Raw genomic sequence first — 16,538 nt, 5'->3', positions numbered from 1 at the left:
ACCAGAAGGAGATGCTAGGTAGAAACCAAAACAGGGATGGTTTTGTTGGGAAAGAAAGATTGGAACAACTCTCAACCTTCAGCTCATTAAATGTCTTAAATTTGACATGCATCCTCATCATTTTCTTTGTTAGTATCAGGTTGTACGACTGTGCTTTCATGTTGCAAATCAATTTGTGTATAAGTGTGTTTTGCATTATTTTAATGACATTTTATTTCATTATTTAATTATTTTAATGACATTTTCCCTAGTGACATATTTATATATTGGCTGTGTGCCTTCAAGTCATTTTTGACTTACTGTATGGTGACCCTAAGGTGAACCTATCATATATTTTAGTCACACTCATTTTTAGACACAGCTTTTAAAAGTACAAAGGAACAAGACAACCTATGGGAAAGCATTTCTTCACAAAATTCACAAAATTACTGCCACAAGATATAGTGACGGACAGTAGCTTACATAGCTTTCAAGGGGCATTAGACAAATTCATGGGAGAGACCGATCAACTGTTTTTTATGATACCTAAATGGGCCCTTCAAATTCAAAAGCAGCAGGGGTCAATACCACTTGCTGGAGTCGACACCTGGGGCTCTTCATGGTGTTTGTCTTGCCTAAAAGGATCTGATTGGCTATTGCTGGGAACAGACTACTGAATTAAACTGAACCTCTGTCTGATGCAGCAGGACTCCTTATATTTGAATGCTCAGTTTTACCACACAAAAGTGCCTCCACTTTTTGGTTTCTGTGTTGGAGGCTTCTTATGTTCAGCCCTTCCAAAAGAAAGGCAGGAAATCCTTCTTTTAAAGCTATCAATTCACTTGAACTTAATACAACAAGGAAATGTCCATGTTAGCAGATTATAAATCTAAACAGCAAGAGATGATTTTACTGCAATGTTTCTCAATCTGCAGTCAAGAGAGTGCAAACAAGGCCATATACATTGTAGAATACTTCACTTGTGATATGCAATACTTAACTTAACCTCTACAGCTGACTCTGCGCCTGACCAAAGGTATGATCCCTGATTATTTTTTCCAAATAATAATGTAGAATTGCATGGAGAAAAGTTATTGTGACTTAGGTGATTACTCAGTCACAATTGCCCAATTTCCATGGCTTCAGTTCTACAAAAAAATACATCTGTGAAAATGGAAATTATTGCCTTATGTTTCCATGTTTAGCCAGTTCGCATTATTTCTGCACACAGCCATGTACTCATGCATATTTGTTTATTTATTAGTTCTATTCATGTATTGCCTCTGTTCCAATGAACTCAATGCAATATATACACAAGTTCTCCTTCTCCTCACTTTATCCTCCCAAGAACACTGAGGTTGGTGAATTTTACAGCTGAGTGGGAATTAAAAATGGATCCAACAACCTAATGACACGGCACATGATTACGTGAAGAAAATAAGTGAAGTGTTCTCAGGTCTAGAAACATTTAAAATGACATTAACACAGGAATTCTGAAAAAGCATTAAAGAAAAACTGCTTACTCATCATCCTGCATAAATGGAGGCCTTCATCTGATCTCAGTCCTTTAAATCTATTTTTTGTTACCATGAAAGTGTAGCAATTGTTTCGAAAGGCTATCCATGGTGTGTTCTTTATCTTGTGTGGACACTGAACAGATTCATGATATAATTCTGTTTTTTCAGTTTCATCTGGAAAAAAAAGTTAAATTTCTTTAAGGTATTACTTAATATGTATATTGAAAATACAGTAAATTGGTCTAGAATACAACTCTGATCAACATAGAATAATGCGATTTTTGCTTCAGACTTGAGCATAGTCATCAATATCATCTTAGTCTATTGAGATTTTTGCACGATCAATATCAAATTAGTGGATCTGGCCACCAGGAATGGGAAGGAAAACTACTGAATGTAAAGGATAGAATTTTCAAACCAGGTTTAGTTTGGGTTGCTAAGAATTGCCAACATTTCTCAGGGAGACAGGTCAAGGATCGGCATTCTCTTGCATCCCCTGTGAGTTGCAAACAAGTCAAATTATAAAATCAACATCAAAACTGGAAGTGACAAAAAGTCCACTTCTGGCACTTATTTTGTCCTAGCCATGAAAATTTGGGGGGTTGAACTGCACAAAGTGAGAGACATCCATGTAGCTCACAGATTACATAGTGGGGCCTCGCTTTCCATGGATTTCATAATCCGCAGATGGCAAGACCACATTGTTTCCAATGGCGACAGGTGCACATGGTCACGCCACCATTAGGGACAGCCCCTGTTGTTCCCAATGGTGGTATGTGCATGTAGCTACACAGCCATTGGGGACAATGGGACTTGAGGTCTCGTGGATTTTGGTATCCATGGGGGGAGTCCAGAATGGATCTCTCGCAGATACCAAAGTCCCACTGTACTTGTACTTGTCTATTCCTAGGGTTGCCAAAGTGAAAACTGGAGAGTGCTCCTATACCTTTAATAGTTGTTAATTCCAGGTGTTGCTACTTATCTGATTGTATGACAGGTAAAACTTGTTGAAATTCCCTCTACTACACAACCATTAAGGGTACATGAACCGTCTTAGTTTTCAGTTTCTGATCTAGGCCATTTGGTGCCAAACATTGGAATATTTCTAACGTTTCTCAGAGCATTTTCGGAGTTTATAATTTGTATTAGTATACCTATCGGGTTTCTTCACTGAGTGCCCGGCTATTCCCATGCCACTTCAGCAATCCACAATGATGCATGATATCCATTTCCACTTCCTCCTTTGGAAAATGTTCAGTCTTTATTGACTGAAATCTTTATAGATGTAATACCAATTAAATATACAATATTATTTGCACAGCCCTCCCCACCCACATTCATACCTGTCATGCATCACAGTTCTGATGTACTGCAGATTTTTACTGTTTTATAGTACATTTCTGTTTTCTCGTATTGCTCATTACTTGGTTTTGTTTGTTGAATGATGGTTTATAACAGTGGTGGTGAACTTTTTAGTGACTGAGTGCCCAAACTCAAAGATGTTCCGGCACCAGGTGTTACCCGGTGTCAGAGGCGCAACCTCCGGGGGGGATGAGATATGTGGAGGCAGGACTTCCCTGGAGACAGCTAAAGGCCCAGGAGGGTAGGGAGGAAGAGGCATGCCCCTGTTCCTCCTCTCCCCCCACCCTCCCGGGCCTTCAACAGCCTCCCTGGAGACAGCTAAAGGCCCAAGAGAGCAAGAGAAAAGGAGGAACAGGCACGTGCCTCTTCCTCCGCCCTCCCATCTCTCTACGAGCTCTCCAAAATGGCTTTGCATGCCAGAGAGGGCACACTTGCCATAGGTTCACCACCATGGGTTTATAATTGTTCAGATAAATAAGTATCATTCCCTGCAAACCATGATTTCCAAATGAGAAGCCAAATTTCAGGATAGATATATCTTCTGTGTTCCTGAGCATATTTATTTATTTTATTTATATCCCGCGTCTCTCCTGGAGTGGATCCCTCAACCCCACCCTGATCAAGCTGTGGTTTTACATTGCCTGTGTAGACTACTGTACTTGTGCACCATGGACACTAGCCATGGTGAGTGCTAGCCTAATTTACTCATATTCATGGTATGCAGGCAAACCCGCTTCAAACCACATTTCCAAGTCCAATGGTTTATGAAGGAACTGTGGATTGATTATTAACCTTACAGTAAATCCCACTTTTCTTCCAGAGTGCTAGATAACCTCTAACAAAAACAGTGCTTCCAAGTTACATCCCAGGGAGGCAGTGTAGGAAAACACCATGGTACAGAAAGCCACTGGAAGGTCTCACAGAATCATCAGGACACACTCCCCCAATTTGACATGCTGCTAACTGCTTTGTTTCACTTAATTCAAAGGTGCTACAAGATCTCTCTACATACTGATTCAACAGGCTGACACAGCCATATCTTTGAATTCCCCCCATCCAGTTCACAATGCAGATCAACCACCAAATAAAACAAAACAAAACCATTGCTGTTCTATAACCAGACCTGAAACCAGACTGAAATGGATCTGTAACAGAAGAAGGGCAGAATGTGGCTTGCAGGAAATTTGCAGTCCTCAGGATCCCCATTTATTTATTTGCCTTAAACTAGATCCACATTTGGGATGCCCCTGCACCCTGCTGTTTTAGGCTGGCCCCAGACTGGAATGACCTGTCAGAAGAGATAGCTGAAAACACTGACTACATTTAAAACAGCATTAAAGACATATCTATTCCAACAGGCCTACCCAGTCAATTTTAAATCATGACTTTTTAATCTACCTATGAACTCTTATGAGTGTATTTTAATAATTTTATAGTACAGTTGTCCCTCTTTTTTTTGCGGACTTGGAATCCGCAGTCTCACTCTTTGCAGGAGGGACAAGTGGGGAGGGACAAAATGGTGGTGCGCGCCTGCATCTGCGCCATTATTTTCAATAGGACTTGAATATTTACAAGTCACCATGTTTAGAGGGTGGTGGTGGTGGAATGGATCCCCTGCAAATTCAGAGGAGCTATTGTAGTTGACTCTCTGTATCCATGGATTTTTTATCTACAGATTCAAGCATCCATGGCTTGCAAAGGCTCCAAAAATACAGTTGCCCCTCCTTTCTCACAGACTTGAGATATGCGCTCTTGATTATTCACGGAGGGACGACCTCCATTATTCTCAATGGGGCGCACCCCCATGGGGTGCACTCCATTCAAGTCTATGGGCTTCAATATGTGTGAGTCTTCAGGTTTTTTTTTTTGGGGGGGGGGGGTTCCAGAACAAATCCCCCACAAAAACGGAGGGCTAACTGTATATAAATTCCAAAAAGCATACCTTGATTTTTCCATTTTATATAAGGGACACCATTTAATTATTGTATTTAATGGGATTTGAACATCCACAGATTTTGGTATTCATGAGGGGGCCTGGAACCAAACGTCAGCGGATACCAAGGGCCCACTGTATTTTATTTTAACTTTAGTCTTATGTGTTTTTAATTGTGTTTGGTATGTTAGCATGCTATATACCACCTCAATCCTTGAGGAAAGGTGGCAAATAAAATTATTATTATCATTATTATTTTTAGGCCTTCATTCAACAATGAAGTGAGATGGAAGTTGAGTTCTTGTTTATTAATCAAGAAAGTTTCCTGGGCCCAAAATCTGTCTCCTCCAGGAACCCTAAAGCTGAGACCTCACCACCTGCTCCAAGAACTTGACCCATAATGGGATACTTGGAGACTGGCCAGTAGTTAACAAAAATGGTAGAATTTTGGGAGGGCCTTTTTAAGAAAAAAGTCTTTCAACTGCCTCTTTCAGACACAGTGGAACCATTCCTTGTTGAAAGAGGTGCTCACCACTCCCTTTATCTATCTGGCTAACCTGGCTGCTTTTATAAGCCAGGAAAGGCAAGGATACAGCACACGTATGGTGGACCTCACCTTCAACAGAGAAAAACAGAAGAGGAAGTGAAAGGTGAAGTTATTTTTAGATAGGGAACAAAATGGAAAGCACATAACAAGGTGTTTTTCTAGTTGTATAGAATATGCAGAGATATTTTCATGTATTTAAAACATTTCAATAAAACATTCCCAAAGCAATAATGTAAGTTAACATCAGTAATGGAAGTAAACAAAGGCTCCTACTTCCTGGTAAGTAGCAAATTGCTCCTGGTTTTTCTGAGTAACATTCAGATGTTTTCCAAAACCCATCACTATCCAAATATACACAGTCATCAACTAAATCTTCATCTTCATCAGACCAGCGACTGAAATTAATATGTTTTCTGTCCGACCAGTGGTAATGTATTCCATCCTAGTGGCACAACCAGAAAGATGTAGTTAGTACTCAAGGCAAAAATAAAAGCCAACTCTAGAACTGATGACATTTTACAAACGAATTACTGTATCTGTGGAAGTCATTTGGACTAAGCATTGAGAGACTAGGGTCTGAATTCCTATTCAGCCATGGAAACCAACTGGGTAATCTTGACCAGGGCCGAAAGCAGATGGACAAAAAGTGCTGGCTTTGGGCCATGTTTGGGATGGGGCCAGAAGCTATGTGGAGAGCATGCCAGGCCAGTGCCAACCCAGAAAAGTCAGCACAAAAAGAAAAAGCGAAAACTGTGCCTGTTGGCAGCTGAATTTCAGACCACCATGGTGGTCCACTTTGGGAGCGGATCATCCAGTTGCCATGGTCCTGCACCCATTGGGGGCCAGCCAGGGCTGGAGCAGCCAGAGGCCACTCCAAACTTCCAATCTGCTTCACCCCAAGTCACACTTTCTCAGCCATAGAGGAAAGCAGTGGCACTGGCAAATGTCCTCTGGACACCATGATATGTCCCCTTAGGGTTGAGAGAAATCAGAAATTACTTGAAGGTACACAATAACATAATCATATCTGTAAAGAACCAAAAATTTGGAATCATTTCTCATCTGGATTTTTTTATATATACAGGGCACCCGCACCATGCATGGTACATTTTACACAGCTTCCAGTTTACGTGGAAGCTGCACGGGGAGAATAACAATGGTGTGCGCACCACAGGCATGCGCAAACCGCACTGCCACATGCACGCATCCCATTATTTCCTATGGGGCTTGAGCATAGGCGGATTTTTCCTTACACGGGAGGGTCCGGAACGGATCCCCATGTGTAAGGAGAGGGCCCACTGTACAACCCTTTTCAGGTGTTCTAATAAATGTGTTAAAGAACAGATAAATTAAAGTGCTTGCAAAATAATATTCATGCTCTGTGAGTCTAAGGTCCAAAACACATTGCAGAAATAATCCAGTTTGAACCTGCTTTAACTGCCCTGGCTCAGTGCTTGGGAATTTTGGGAATTGTAATAATAATAATATAATAATAAAATTTTATTTCTACACCGCTATTCCAGCGATCACAGCGGTGTACATCAAAGAGTAAGACAATTGAAACATTAGCATGAAATAATACAAAGTTAATAATTAAGAACAGTAAAAACTAACAACACCCTATACAAGTGGCTGTGTAGAATGGAATACACAAAAACATTGCCATGGGGAAGAGAATGACCACAAGGCTCACGGGGGGAAAGCCTGGCGGAACAAAAAAGTCTTCAAGTTCTTGTTGAAAGCATCGAGGGAGGTGGAAGTACGGAGCTCATTGGGGAGGGAGTTCCAGAGCTGAGGGGCTGAAATAGAGAAAGCCCTCTGAGCTGATACATATCGAGCGTCTGGAACTCTTAAAAGATGTCTTTCACCCAACCTGAGAGTGCGGGGCGGATTGCATGGGGAGAGGCGGTCCTCCAAGTACCCTGGGCCCAAGCCATTTAGGGCTTTATAGGTGATAATCAACACCTTGTATTCGGCCCGGAAGCGAATAGGCAGCCAATGGAGATCTTTTAGGACTGGTGTTATATGGCTGGCCCTGGAACATCCAGTAACCAGCCGAGCAGCCATATTCTGCACTAATTGAAGCTTCCGGGTTTGGTACAAGGGTTGCCCCACGTAAAGCGCATTACAGAAATCTAATCGAGAGGTTACCAGAGCATGTATAACGGTTTCAAGGTCCCCCCGGCCAAGGAAGGGTCGCAGTTGGCGTATCAGCCGAAGCTGATAACAGGTGCTCCTGACCGCCGCATCCACCTGAGCAGTAAGGTGAAGCGATGAGTCCAGAAGCACCCCCAAACTGCGAACAGAGTTCTTCACAGGGAGCGTGACCCCATTTAGGACAGGTGGAAAAATTTCCTTACCCAGACCAAGAGAGCCAATCACCAGTACTTCCGTTTTCTCTGGATTCAGGCTGAGTCTGTTTTCCCTCATCCAGCCCATTACCGACTCCAAGCAAGCATTAAGAGGAGAGATGCCATCCTTAGTTACTGCATCAGACGGAGACATAGAGAAAACTATTTGGGTGTCATCAGCGTACTGATAACACCGCGCCCCGTGTCTCTGGATGATCTCTCCCAGCGGCTTCATGTTAATGTTAAAAAGCATAGGGGACAAAATCGCTCCCTGAGGGACCCCAGATGTCAGGGCCTTCCTATCGGAGCGACAGTCCCCCAGCTCCACCATCTGGAATCTGCCTGAGAGGTAGGAACGGAACCACTGCAAAGCAGAGCCCCGATACCCAACTCCCTCAGGCGACCCAGAAGGATACCATGGTCGATGGTATCGAAGGCCGCTGAAATGTCCAAGAGCACTAACAGGGACACGCTCCCCCTGTCCATACCCAGACGGAGATCATCAACTAAGGCGACCATAGCAGTCTCAACTCCATAGCCCGCCCAGAAGCCGGTTTGAAATGGGTCCAGATAATCCGTCTCATCCAAGATCCCTTGAAGCTGAAAGGCAACTGCCCTCTCGATCACCTTCCCTAAAAATGGCAGCAGCGAGACAGGCCGATAATTGTTCCGAATTAGGGAGTCAAGGGAGGGCTTTTTCAACAAAGGTTTAACAATGGCCGTCTTCAAAGTTGATGGAAACTGCCCATCCCTGAAGGATGTATTGATAATACGGTGCAACATATTAGTTACAACCGTTCCCCCTTGAGCTGTCAGCCATGAAGGGCAGGGATCAAGAGAGCAAGTCGTCTTCCTAATACTTCGAAGAATCTTGTCCACATCCTCAGTACAGACAGACTCAAAGTGATCCAGTTTAACCAAGTCCACGGAGGCTCTGGACACCTCTACTCTAGATTCTGAACTAATAATGGAGTCAAGATCAACCCTTATCCTAAATGTAGTTTATTGTGGCACCAGAACTCTTTGATAGAGGCGGCTAAATGTCTCACAAAACTACAGTTCTCAGTATTCCCTACATTGACCCAGGGCAGTTAAAGTGTCTCAAACTGGATTATTTCTGCAGTGTGTTCTGGACCTAAATTTCAAAACCTGAATATTTGTGGGAGCAGACTTGTGATTATAGATGTCAATCTCTAGCTAAAGTGTTCATAGTTACTTTCCCACATTAATCCTAGGGCTTCTTGAGAAAGATGGGCATGTTTTGGTGCCTCATGAGGCCTATGAGAGTCCAAATGCACTTAATTTTTCTAACTAATGTATTATACTCATTGTGCAAAAGATTAACAAGTACTCTACCATCAGGCTACCCACATAAATTAAAACTTCTCAGTACATTTCCTCATATTCTTATATAGTATTACAGTGGTATGTTCTGAAAGGTAGAGAAACTTACATCTTTGCTGGAGAGCCCGATCCACAGTGGATAATTATGACGGGCAGCTTGAGTAGCAAGAAAAGCCTGCTGGTACTGTTCTGTGATGCTAACCAGCTGCATATTATTCTGCAGGCACTCCTGTTGTGCGTTAAACCACGTCAAATTCTTCAGAAGTATGGTGTATTTCACATTCAGATAGTCCATGGTGACATTAAGCATTTCCTGTGTCTGGTTTTCTGCTGCCTCTAATGAAGAAACCAAAATAGTTGAACAAGACAAATGGTATCATCCATCACATAATTTGATTTTTAGATTAGCAACAATGTTTCCTCTAGCTCTTGGGTGGGGGTTTCAAGCTTTAAAAGCATTTAACAGTGTGGCATACTGTATTTTCTGTGATGTGGCAGGAAGAGAATTGCACTGTCTAGTCACTTAATCATTTAAATAAACCTGTTTAAATATTTTGGGCAACAATGCCACTAATACAAGTACTTGTAAAAAAAAACCTCTCTGACATGGCAAACATCTTCTTGAAAAACACTCCTTCCTCTGTATGAGAAAAAATGGAATGTCTAATCTGAGATGATGTGTCCCCTACAACAGATACGTGTTTGTGCATACATAGCAACTATATTTCTATATTTTACATGCCTTTTTTTTGCAGATTGAACTGTTAATTTGTTTACAGCAGAATTGTGTACATGTCTACTCAATGGTAAATTTCAATGCATTCACTAGCATTTAGGTTAGCAGCCCAAATTAGGTTTACCTAAGTCTGCATCCTAAAATACAGGATTTTACTTATATAACAGTATTTTTTTACCTTGTTTTACACTCAGCCTAGCTCCTGGAACAGATTTCATATAAAATTATATAATTAACAAATAGGAACAATTAAAAGCAATACAGAGAGAGACAGTCAGTGCGGTGTAGTGGTGTGACCACTGGACTATAACTCTGGAGACCAGAATTTAAATCCTGACTCAGCCACATAAACCCACAGGGTGACCTTGGGCGAGTCACACCCTCTCAGCCTCAGAGAATGGCATTGGCAAACCCCTTCTGAAGAAGTTTGCCAGGAAAACCCCATGATAGCCTTAGGATTGCCATAACTGAGAAATAACTTCAAGGCACACAAAAACAACAAAACAAGAAATACATTGAATGAACTTCTATTTCTTTAACTGGCTGTCCCTTGAGAGCAGCCACTCTGTCAGTTTTGGCTCAATTCATGTTAAAAGTATTTTGCTTTGCTTTATAATAATAATATGCTTTTGGATTTAATTCGTTTTAATGTGTATTTTTAATATGTGAATTGTGGTACTGTTTTTACTGACTGTCTGTACTGACACTTGTACACCGCTTTGATCTTGGGAAAAGCGGTTAATAAATAAACAATTTATTATTATTATTATTATTATTATTATTATTAATAAATAAAATCTTTATTTCTATACCACTTTTCCAAAAAGATCAAAGCAGTTTACAGGTACGGGAAGATATACATTTCATCAAATTACAGAACAATATACAATCAATAATACACTTTCATAAAACATTTTATAAAAACAGGTTAAAATCTCACATCATCAATTAAACATCTAGAGGTACACTTCAATAGGGGATAACTTAAGGGCATGATAAGCTTCAATAGCACCACATCTGGTATATGCAAAAGATGTCTATGATACCAGAACTGAGCTACAGTGGTCCCTTGGTATCTGCTGGGGTTTGGTTCCAGGTTCACCATGGATACCAAAATCCATGGATGCTCAAGACCCATTAAATACAGTGCCAGAGTAAAATGGTGTCCCTTGTATAAAATAGCAAAATCAAGGTTTATTTTTTGAAATGTGCATTTTAAAAAAATATTTTCAAGCCATGGATGACTGAATCCATGGTTAAGGAATCTGTGGATATGAAGGGCTACTGTAATTGACAAAAACAAAATGAACAATGGTTCAATAGCTATGCAAATAATTATGGATAGATTCTCTATATCACCATAAAGTTGCCTTATTCATATCAGGATTTAAAGAGGTCATTATAAAACCGCAATGTATAACAAAGAGGAAGTGAACATGACCAATCTGGCATGCAAGTACCTAGTCTATAACTCTCAGAGAGTTATTTCAATATAATTGAAATGCAGACACTTGTAGACTTAGTTGCCATGTAAACCAGGGATGGAGAAAATGTGGCTTTCGAGATGCTGATTACAACCCCTATAATTCTTCATCACCAACTATGCTGGCACTGACTGGTGCTGAAGGGAGTACAACACCAGTCAGATCTGGAAGGCTACATTTTACCCATCTGACATAAAAAATACAACAGCTGTTTTTTGGAAGTAAGGCTGCAGGCAGACAAAAGATCAGACCTTTTTCCAAGATCATCACAGTTTTCTTAGGTTCATGAACATATGGATGTTCACTCTGGATTCTCAGCCTTACCTGGCTCCCGTTGGCATATGGCTACAGAATGGATATCAGCACATGAAGTGAAATTCCAGGTTCCTACATATGGTGAATTAGGATTGTTGAGCAAAACACCACACTGGTTGTTTACTTCCTCATTAAATAACTAGGGAAGGAATGGAAGAGGGGTGAAACAAGTTTATCAAAAATCTCAAGGTGTTCCACAGAGGACTATAAAATACTACTATAGTCACAGTATGTAGTTATATGGCTATTTTAAAAATTCTCTAAATAAATTATTCATTGAATGGCTTCAGATGTAACATAAAGCTGGTTTAAAAAAAGTTTGAGGCATGTTGTTTTTCCTCTTCCCTCCACTGCCATGGAAACACACTGGGTGACCTTGGGGGAGTCGCACATTCTCAGCCCCAGAAAATGCCTTAGGGTCACCTTAAGTTGGAAACAACTTGGAAGATACACAACAACATGTATCCTCTAAACGAGCGGCTATGTAGGGATGGTGAATACAATACAGTCAGGAGTCCATAACTTGAAGTTATGCATTCCTAACTGCCCAATAGGATTGTGGCCATCCTCATCATCCCACTTTTTCCTGAAAACTGGGATTCAAGGCAATGTACAAAAATTAGAACAAATACTGTTAAAAGCACTTTCAAGAAATATATGTAATCACATAAAAAGTCACTGTCAAAATGCAATTAAACTATCCACAGAAATAATGGCTGAAGACTGTAACATTATGCTTTCTCTTTGAACTGACCTGCCCCACAGAAACTGTGTATTTTATTTATGTATTTTATTCATCACTCACATTTCTCCCCAAACCTAGTATTCAAGGTGGTCCCAAACCACAGTCACAAATAAAAGCAAATATACACAGAGTTATTATTAAAACTCAGTTCAGTTATCTATGCTATCAAAATCTAATGAATGAGAAACAATTTGAAACACAAATAAATAAATAAAATATAAAAACATTTGCATTTAAAAACAAATAAAAGAAGTACAGCACAAGTCCTTTCCTTCAAACCAACTTTAGTTCTCCAAGCCTGATAGAATAAAAAAGTGTTTGCCTGCCAATGGATGGACAACAGGAAAGGACCCAGTTTATACCTCTAGGAAGAAACTCCAGATTGTGGGAGCAGCCACTGGAAAGACCTGCCCTTCTGTCCTCATCAAGGAGTGGTGGTAGTGCTTTTCTGTGAGGATGGCAGCAGGACCAAGAGAACAGCCTCTCACAAGTTCTCAGGACACTGGGTCAAACTCACAAGGGAGAATACAGACCTTCATATAGGCTGTACCTGGCTGTGTATACTGTTAATTAGGTAAAGTTTGCTGAAACGAGTCACTTCAACCCATGGTTTATGAAGTTTCACAACTAAAATGAACTACAGAGGTCAAGTGTACTGCTAAACTGTATTTCACTGAGAACAGAAAGAAAAGCTTGTCAGTGGCTGCATCCGCACTGCAGATATAATCCGGTTTGACACCGCTTTAACTGCCATGGCTCCATTCTATGGAATTCTGGAAAGTGTAGTTTATTGTGGCTCCAGAGCGGAGCCATGGTGGTTACAGCGGTGTCAAACTGGATTATTTCTGCAGTGGAGATGCAGCCCTTTTCTTGGCACAGGAGACCATGGCACAGGAGGAAAGGGCAGAGACATGGGTCTGAAGCTCATGTTTATAGGGCTAACATTGAAACAATGATTACATCTAAATCAGGCCACTATTGTGAAATGGAACTAAAGATACTATTATTTTGTTTCAGAATTATATACAGGTCCCTTAGATCAATGTCTTTAAAATATGTTTTTATGCTTCTCTTTGTCCTTTAAATAAATGTTCACCACGGTACTGCCATAATTAAACTAGAAACAAGTTATAACTTGCAGCAGGTTTCAGCAGAGGCCAGGAGTGCATTTGCACAGCTGTAACTAATACGCCAGCTGTGCTTGTTCCTTGAGACATCAGATCTGGCTGTGGTGACAGATGCCTTGATTATATCCCATTTGGACTACTGTAACACACTTTACATGGGGCTGCCTTTGAAAACTGTTTGGAAACTTCAGCAAGTTCAAAATGCCACAGCTAGTTATAGGGAGCATATAACTCCCTTGCTGAAGTAGCTTCACTGGCTAATGGTTCATTTTCGGGCACAATTCAAAGTGCTGGTCATGACCTATAAAGCTCTGTACACCTTAGGTCCAGACTATTTAAAAGACTCATCTCGCCATACGAACCTGCTAGAGCCTTAAGATCTTTAGGAGAAGGCTTTCTCTCGGTCCCATCATCACCACAGGCTTGCTTGGTGAGGATACAAGAGAGAGCCTTCTTAGTGGCTGCTCCCATCCTCTTAAATGCCCTTCCATGGGAGGCTAGGCTTGCCCTCTCCCTGTTTTCCTTTTGCTGGCAAGCAATTTTTTTTGAGGCAGGCTCTTTAATATGTAGGTTTTTATATGGGGCATGTGTTTTAATTATGCTTTTAACTTTTGTATGTTTTTATGTTAATTTTATACTGTTTTAACTAGATGATTTTGACTGTTTTTAAATTCTCATTGTAAACTTTGTAAAATGTTTTGTCTTGTGAGCCACCTTGGGTGCTTTTCTGAGAGAAAAGTGGTATAAAAATGAAATAAATGAATGAATAAAAAATACAACTTGAGAAACTATTTCACAGTGGCATTGTTCTATACCTCTGTTTCCGTACAGAAAGGCACTACAGACTGAAAATGCAAAAAGACTGGATCAGCTGGTAAGAACTTTAGTTCTTTTCTTCTTTAACCAAGGACTTCATCGCACAGGGCTCCAGGCAGGGCCTGGAAGGGAACAGAATGAGCGGGGACACATTTTACTGCACACAAGGAAGTCCCTCACTCGTTCTGTTCTAGAAAAAGAAGAAGAAAGAATGAATATCTGCAACTTACATCTAGCTGAACCTTCCTCAGCCTTCCTCGAAGCAATGGATGGAAGTTGCTATACTCTAGAGCACTTCCATCTACCCATTTTTCTTCACGCATATGAACGCGAATGTGCAAACCAATCCAAATGTTTTGGGGCCTGCCAGGAAGCAGGGATGTTACAAAATCTGTGGGGCAGAAGATAAATACTTTCCTATTAGGATCAGACAGTCAAAGCACACATCCAAAGTTGCTTGCATATAAAAAACAAGAATCCTCTAGTTAGATTAACTAGTGTGCTGGATAGTGAAGGAAACTGACAGGAAGAAAATCAATTCATTTGGAATGTGGTGTTGAGGATGGGTTTTGCAGATACCATGGATTGGCAAAGAGAAAAACAAATGAGTCCTAGAGCAAATCAAGCATGAAGTCTCACTAAATTGATTAAACTGAGGCAATCATACTTTGGGCATATTATAAAATGACATAATTCAGTTGAAAAGACATGATTGTTCAATAAGTTGGAACAGAGTAGAAAAAGAGGAAGATTGCATGACCAGTGGATTGACTCAATCAAGGAAGCCACAGCACTGAATTTGCAACACCTGAGCAGGGCTGTTGATAACCAGGGCTCTGATTCATAGGTCACTCTATATAACAGCTGACAATTTAAATTAACACCAAATAAAATTAGATTGAATGAATACTAATTAACTATAAATATATTAAATGGTTAGCTACAAATTTATTTACTGATTAACTAAAAATCGTCTTGTAGATGATTTACTAAGGATTTTCAATGCAATACTGATACACAAATCTTGCAGCTAAAAATGGAAGCAATTCAAACCTTAAATGAAATATTATTTTACATTGTAAATCTTACTATATAATTTACAATACTTGACCTGAACTTTCTACACAGAGCTTTTCGCCCAACTGACAGATCTACTGAAGATCCTTGAATGTCAGGACCCACATTTGCTCATTTTCTAGAACAGGCAGGGGTAGGCTAGATCACTATCAATTTTTCCTTTCTTGGTTCTATTTTGACTTCTCAACATATATACACTGCCATGCTTATGCTCATCTTCTTTGCCACTGAGAACCACACACATGTCACTGAGTGCCTTTCACACTGCACAATGGTACTGCTATGATTCCACATGGAAGATTTGCAGTTTATGGAGAGGCATTTGGAATTCTCACCCAGAAAGTGCTAATGTCTCACAAAACTACAAACCCCAGGAATCCATTGGATGCAGCCAGGTCAGTTAAAATGAAGTAACAGCAGTACAGTTGTCCCTGCACATTTGCAGATTCAGCATTCACAGATTTGATTATTTGTGGATTTGCTGCCACCATACATGATTTTTAACAGGGGCTTCAGTAGCACCTCTTTCATTGAGAAGACATCACTGGGGGTGGCTAGGCCTGTTTGCATGCATGGACAGGAAGGAAGAAAATGGGGTTGGGGAGTGCAAGGTGGGAAGGCATATACATAAACATGCTCACTTGCTCAGGCAGGCGGGCAGGCGGGCGGGCAGGCATGGGGGAAATGTGAGAAGGGAGGGTACATGCATTCCCTCACTCACTCTGGCAGGGGGTGAGAGAAAGGGTGGAATGGAGAGTGTGAGGAGGGAGGTGTGTGCATTCACTTGCTCATGCAGGCACAAAGGGATGGGATGGGAGGGCATGAGGAAGGAGGGTGTGTGTGGTGCAATCACTCAACTATTGCATGGGTGGCTGGGGACATGTTGATGGGATGAGTGTCTCCTTCCTCTTCTTACATCCCCATTCTATCCTCTTCCTCCTTCCCATTCCATTTCCTATCTCCATGCTTAAGTGTGAGAGTGAGGGAGGGAAAATGTGTGGCTGGGCCCAACCACCTCAACTATACAGGTGTGTGTTAGGGGGAAAGGAACAGGAGAAGAAAAAACAAGACATGCAGATGGAACAGAGAGAGGAGGGAGAAAAACTTCTGCAGCAGAAGTGTGAGATGGAGGCCAAACTGTTTGAAGATCCAAATAAATTCCCCTTGCTCACATTTTGGAACCCTTTACCCAATATTATATTTTC

At 40.9% G+C, this 16,538-nt stretch overlaps 1 protein-coding gene across 1 annotated transcript in view; it reads right to left on the bottom strand.

The window, feature by feature from the left end:
* LY75 (lymphocyte antigen 75) overlaps positions 1-16,538 on the bottom strand; it is a 100,716-nt gene that overhangs the window by 21,211 nt on the left and 62,967 nt on the right. Inside the window, exons 23-27 of the mRNA XM_089519911.1 lie at positions 14,487-14,647; positions 11,578-11,707; positions 9,143-9,369; positions 5,612-5,780; positions 1,503-1,670 (exon numbers count right to left, since the gene is read on the bottom strand). Coding sequence (XP_089376037.1) covers positions 1,503-1,670; positions 5,612-5,780; positions 9,143-9,369; positions 11,578-11,707; positions 14,487-14,647 — 855 coding nt within the window. The remainder of the gene's footprint in view (positions 1-1,502; positions 1,671-5,611; positions 5,781-9,142; positions 9,370-11,577; positions 11,708-14,486; positions 14,648-16,538) is intronic.

Source organism: Sceloporus occidentalis, unplaced genomic scaffold, assembly GCF_023333645.1.
Source record: "Sceloporus occidentalis isolate IW3139 unplaced genomic scaffold, rSceOcc1.0.p SCAF_4, whole genome shotgun sequence".
NCBI classification, from domain to species: domain Eukaryota; kingdom Metazoa; phylum Chordata; class Lepidosauria; order Squamata; family Phrynosomatidae; genus Sceloporus; species Sceloporus occidentalis.
This window is presented reverse-complemented; position numbering and strand designations above follow the sequence as displayed.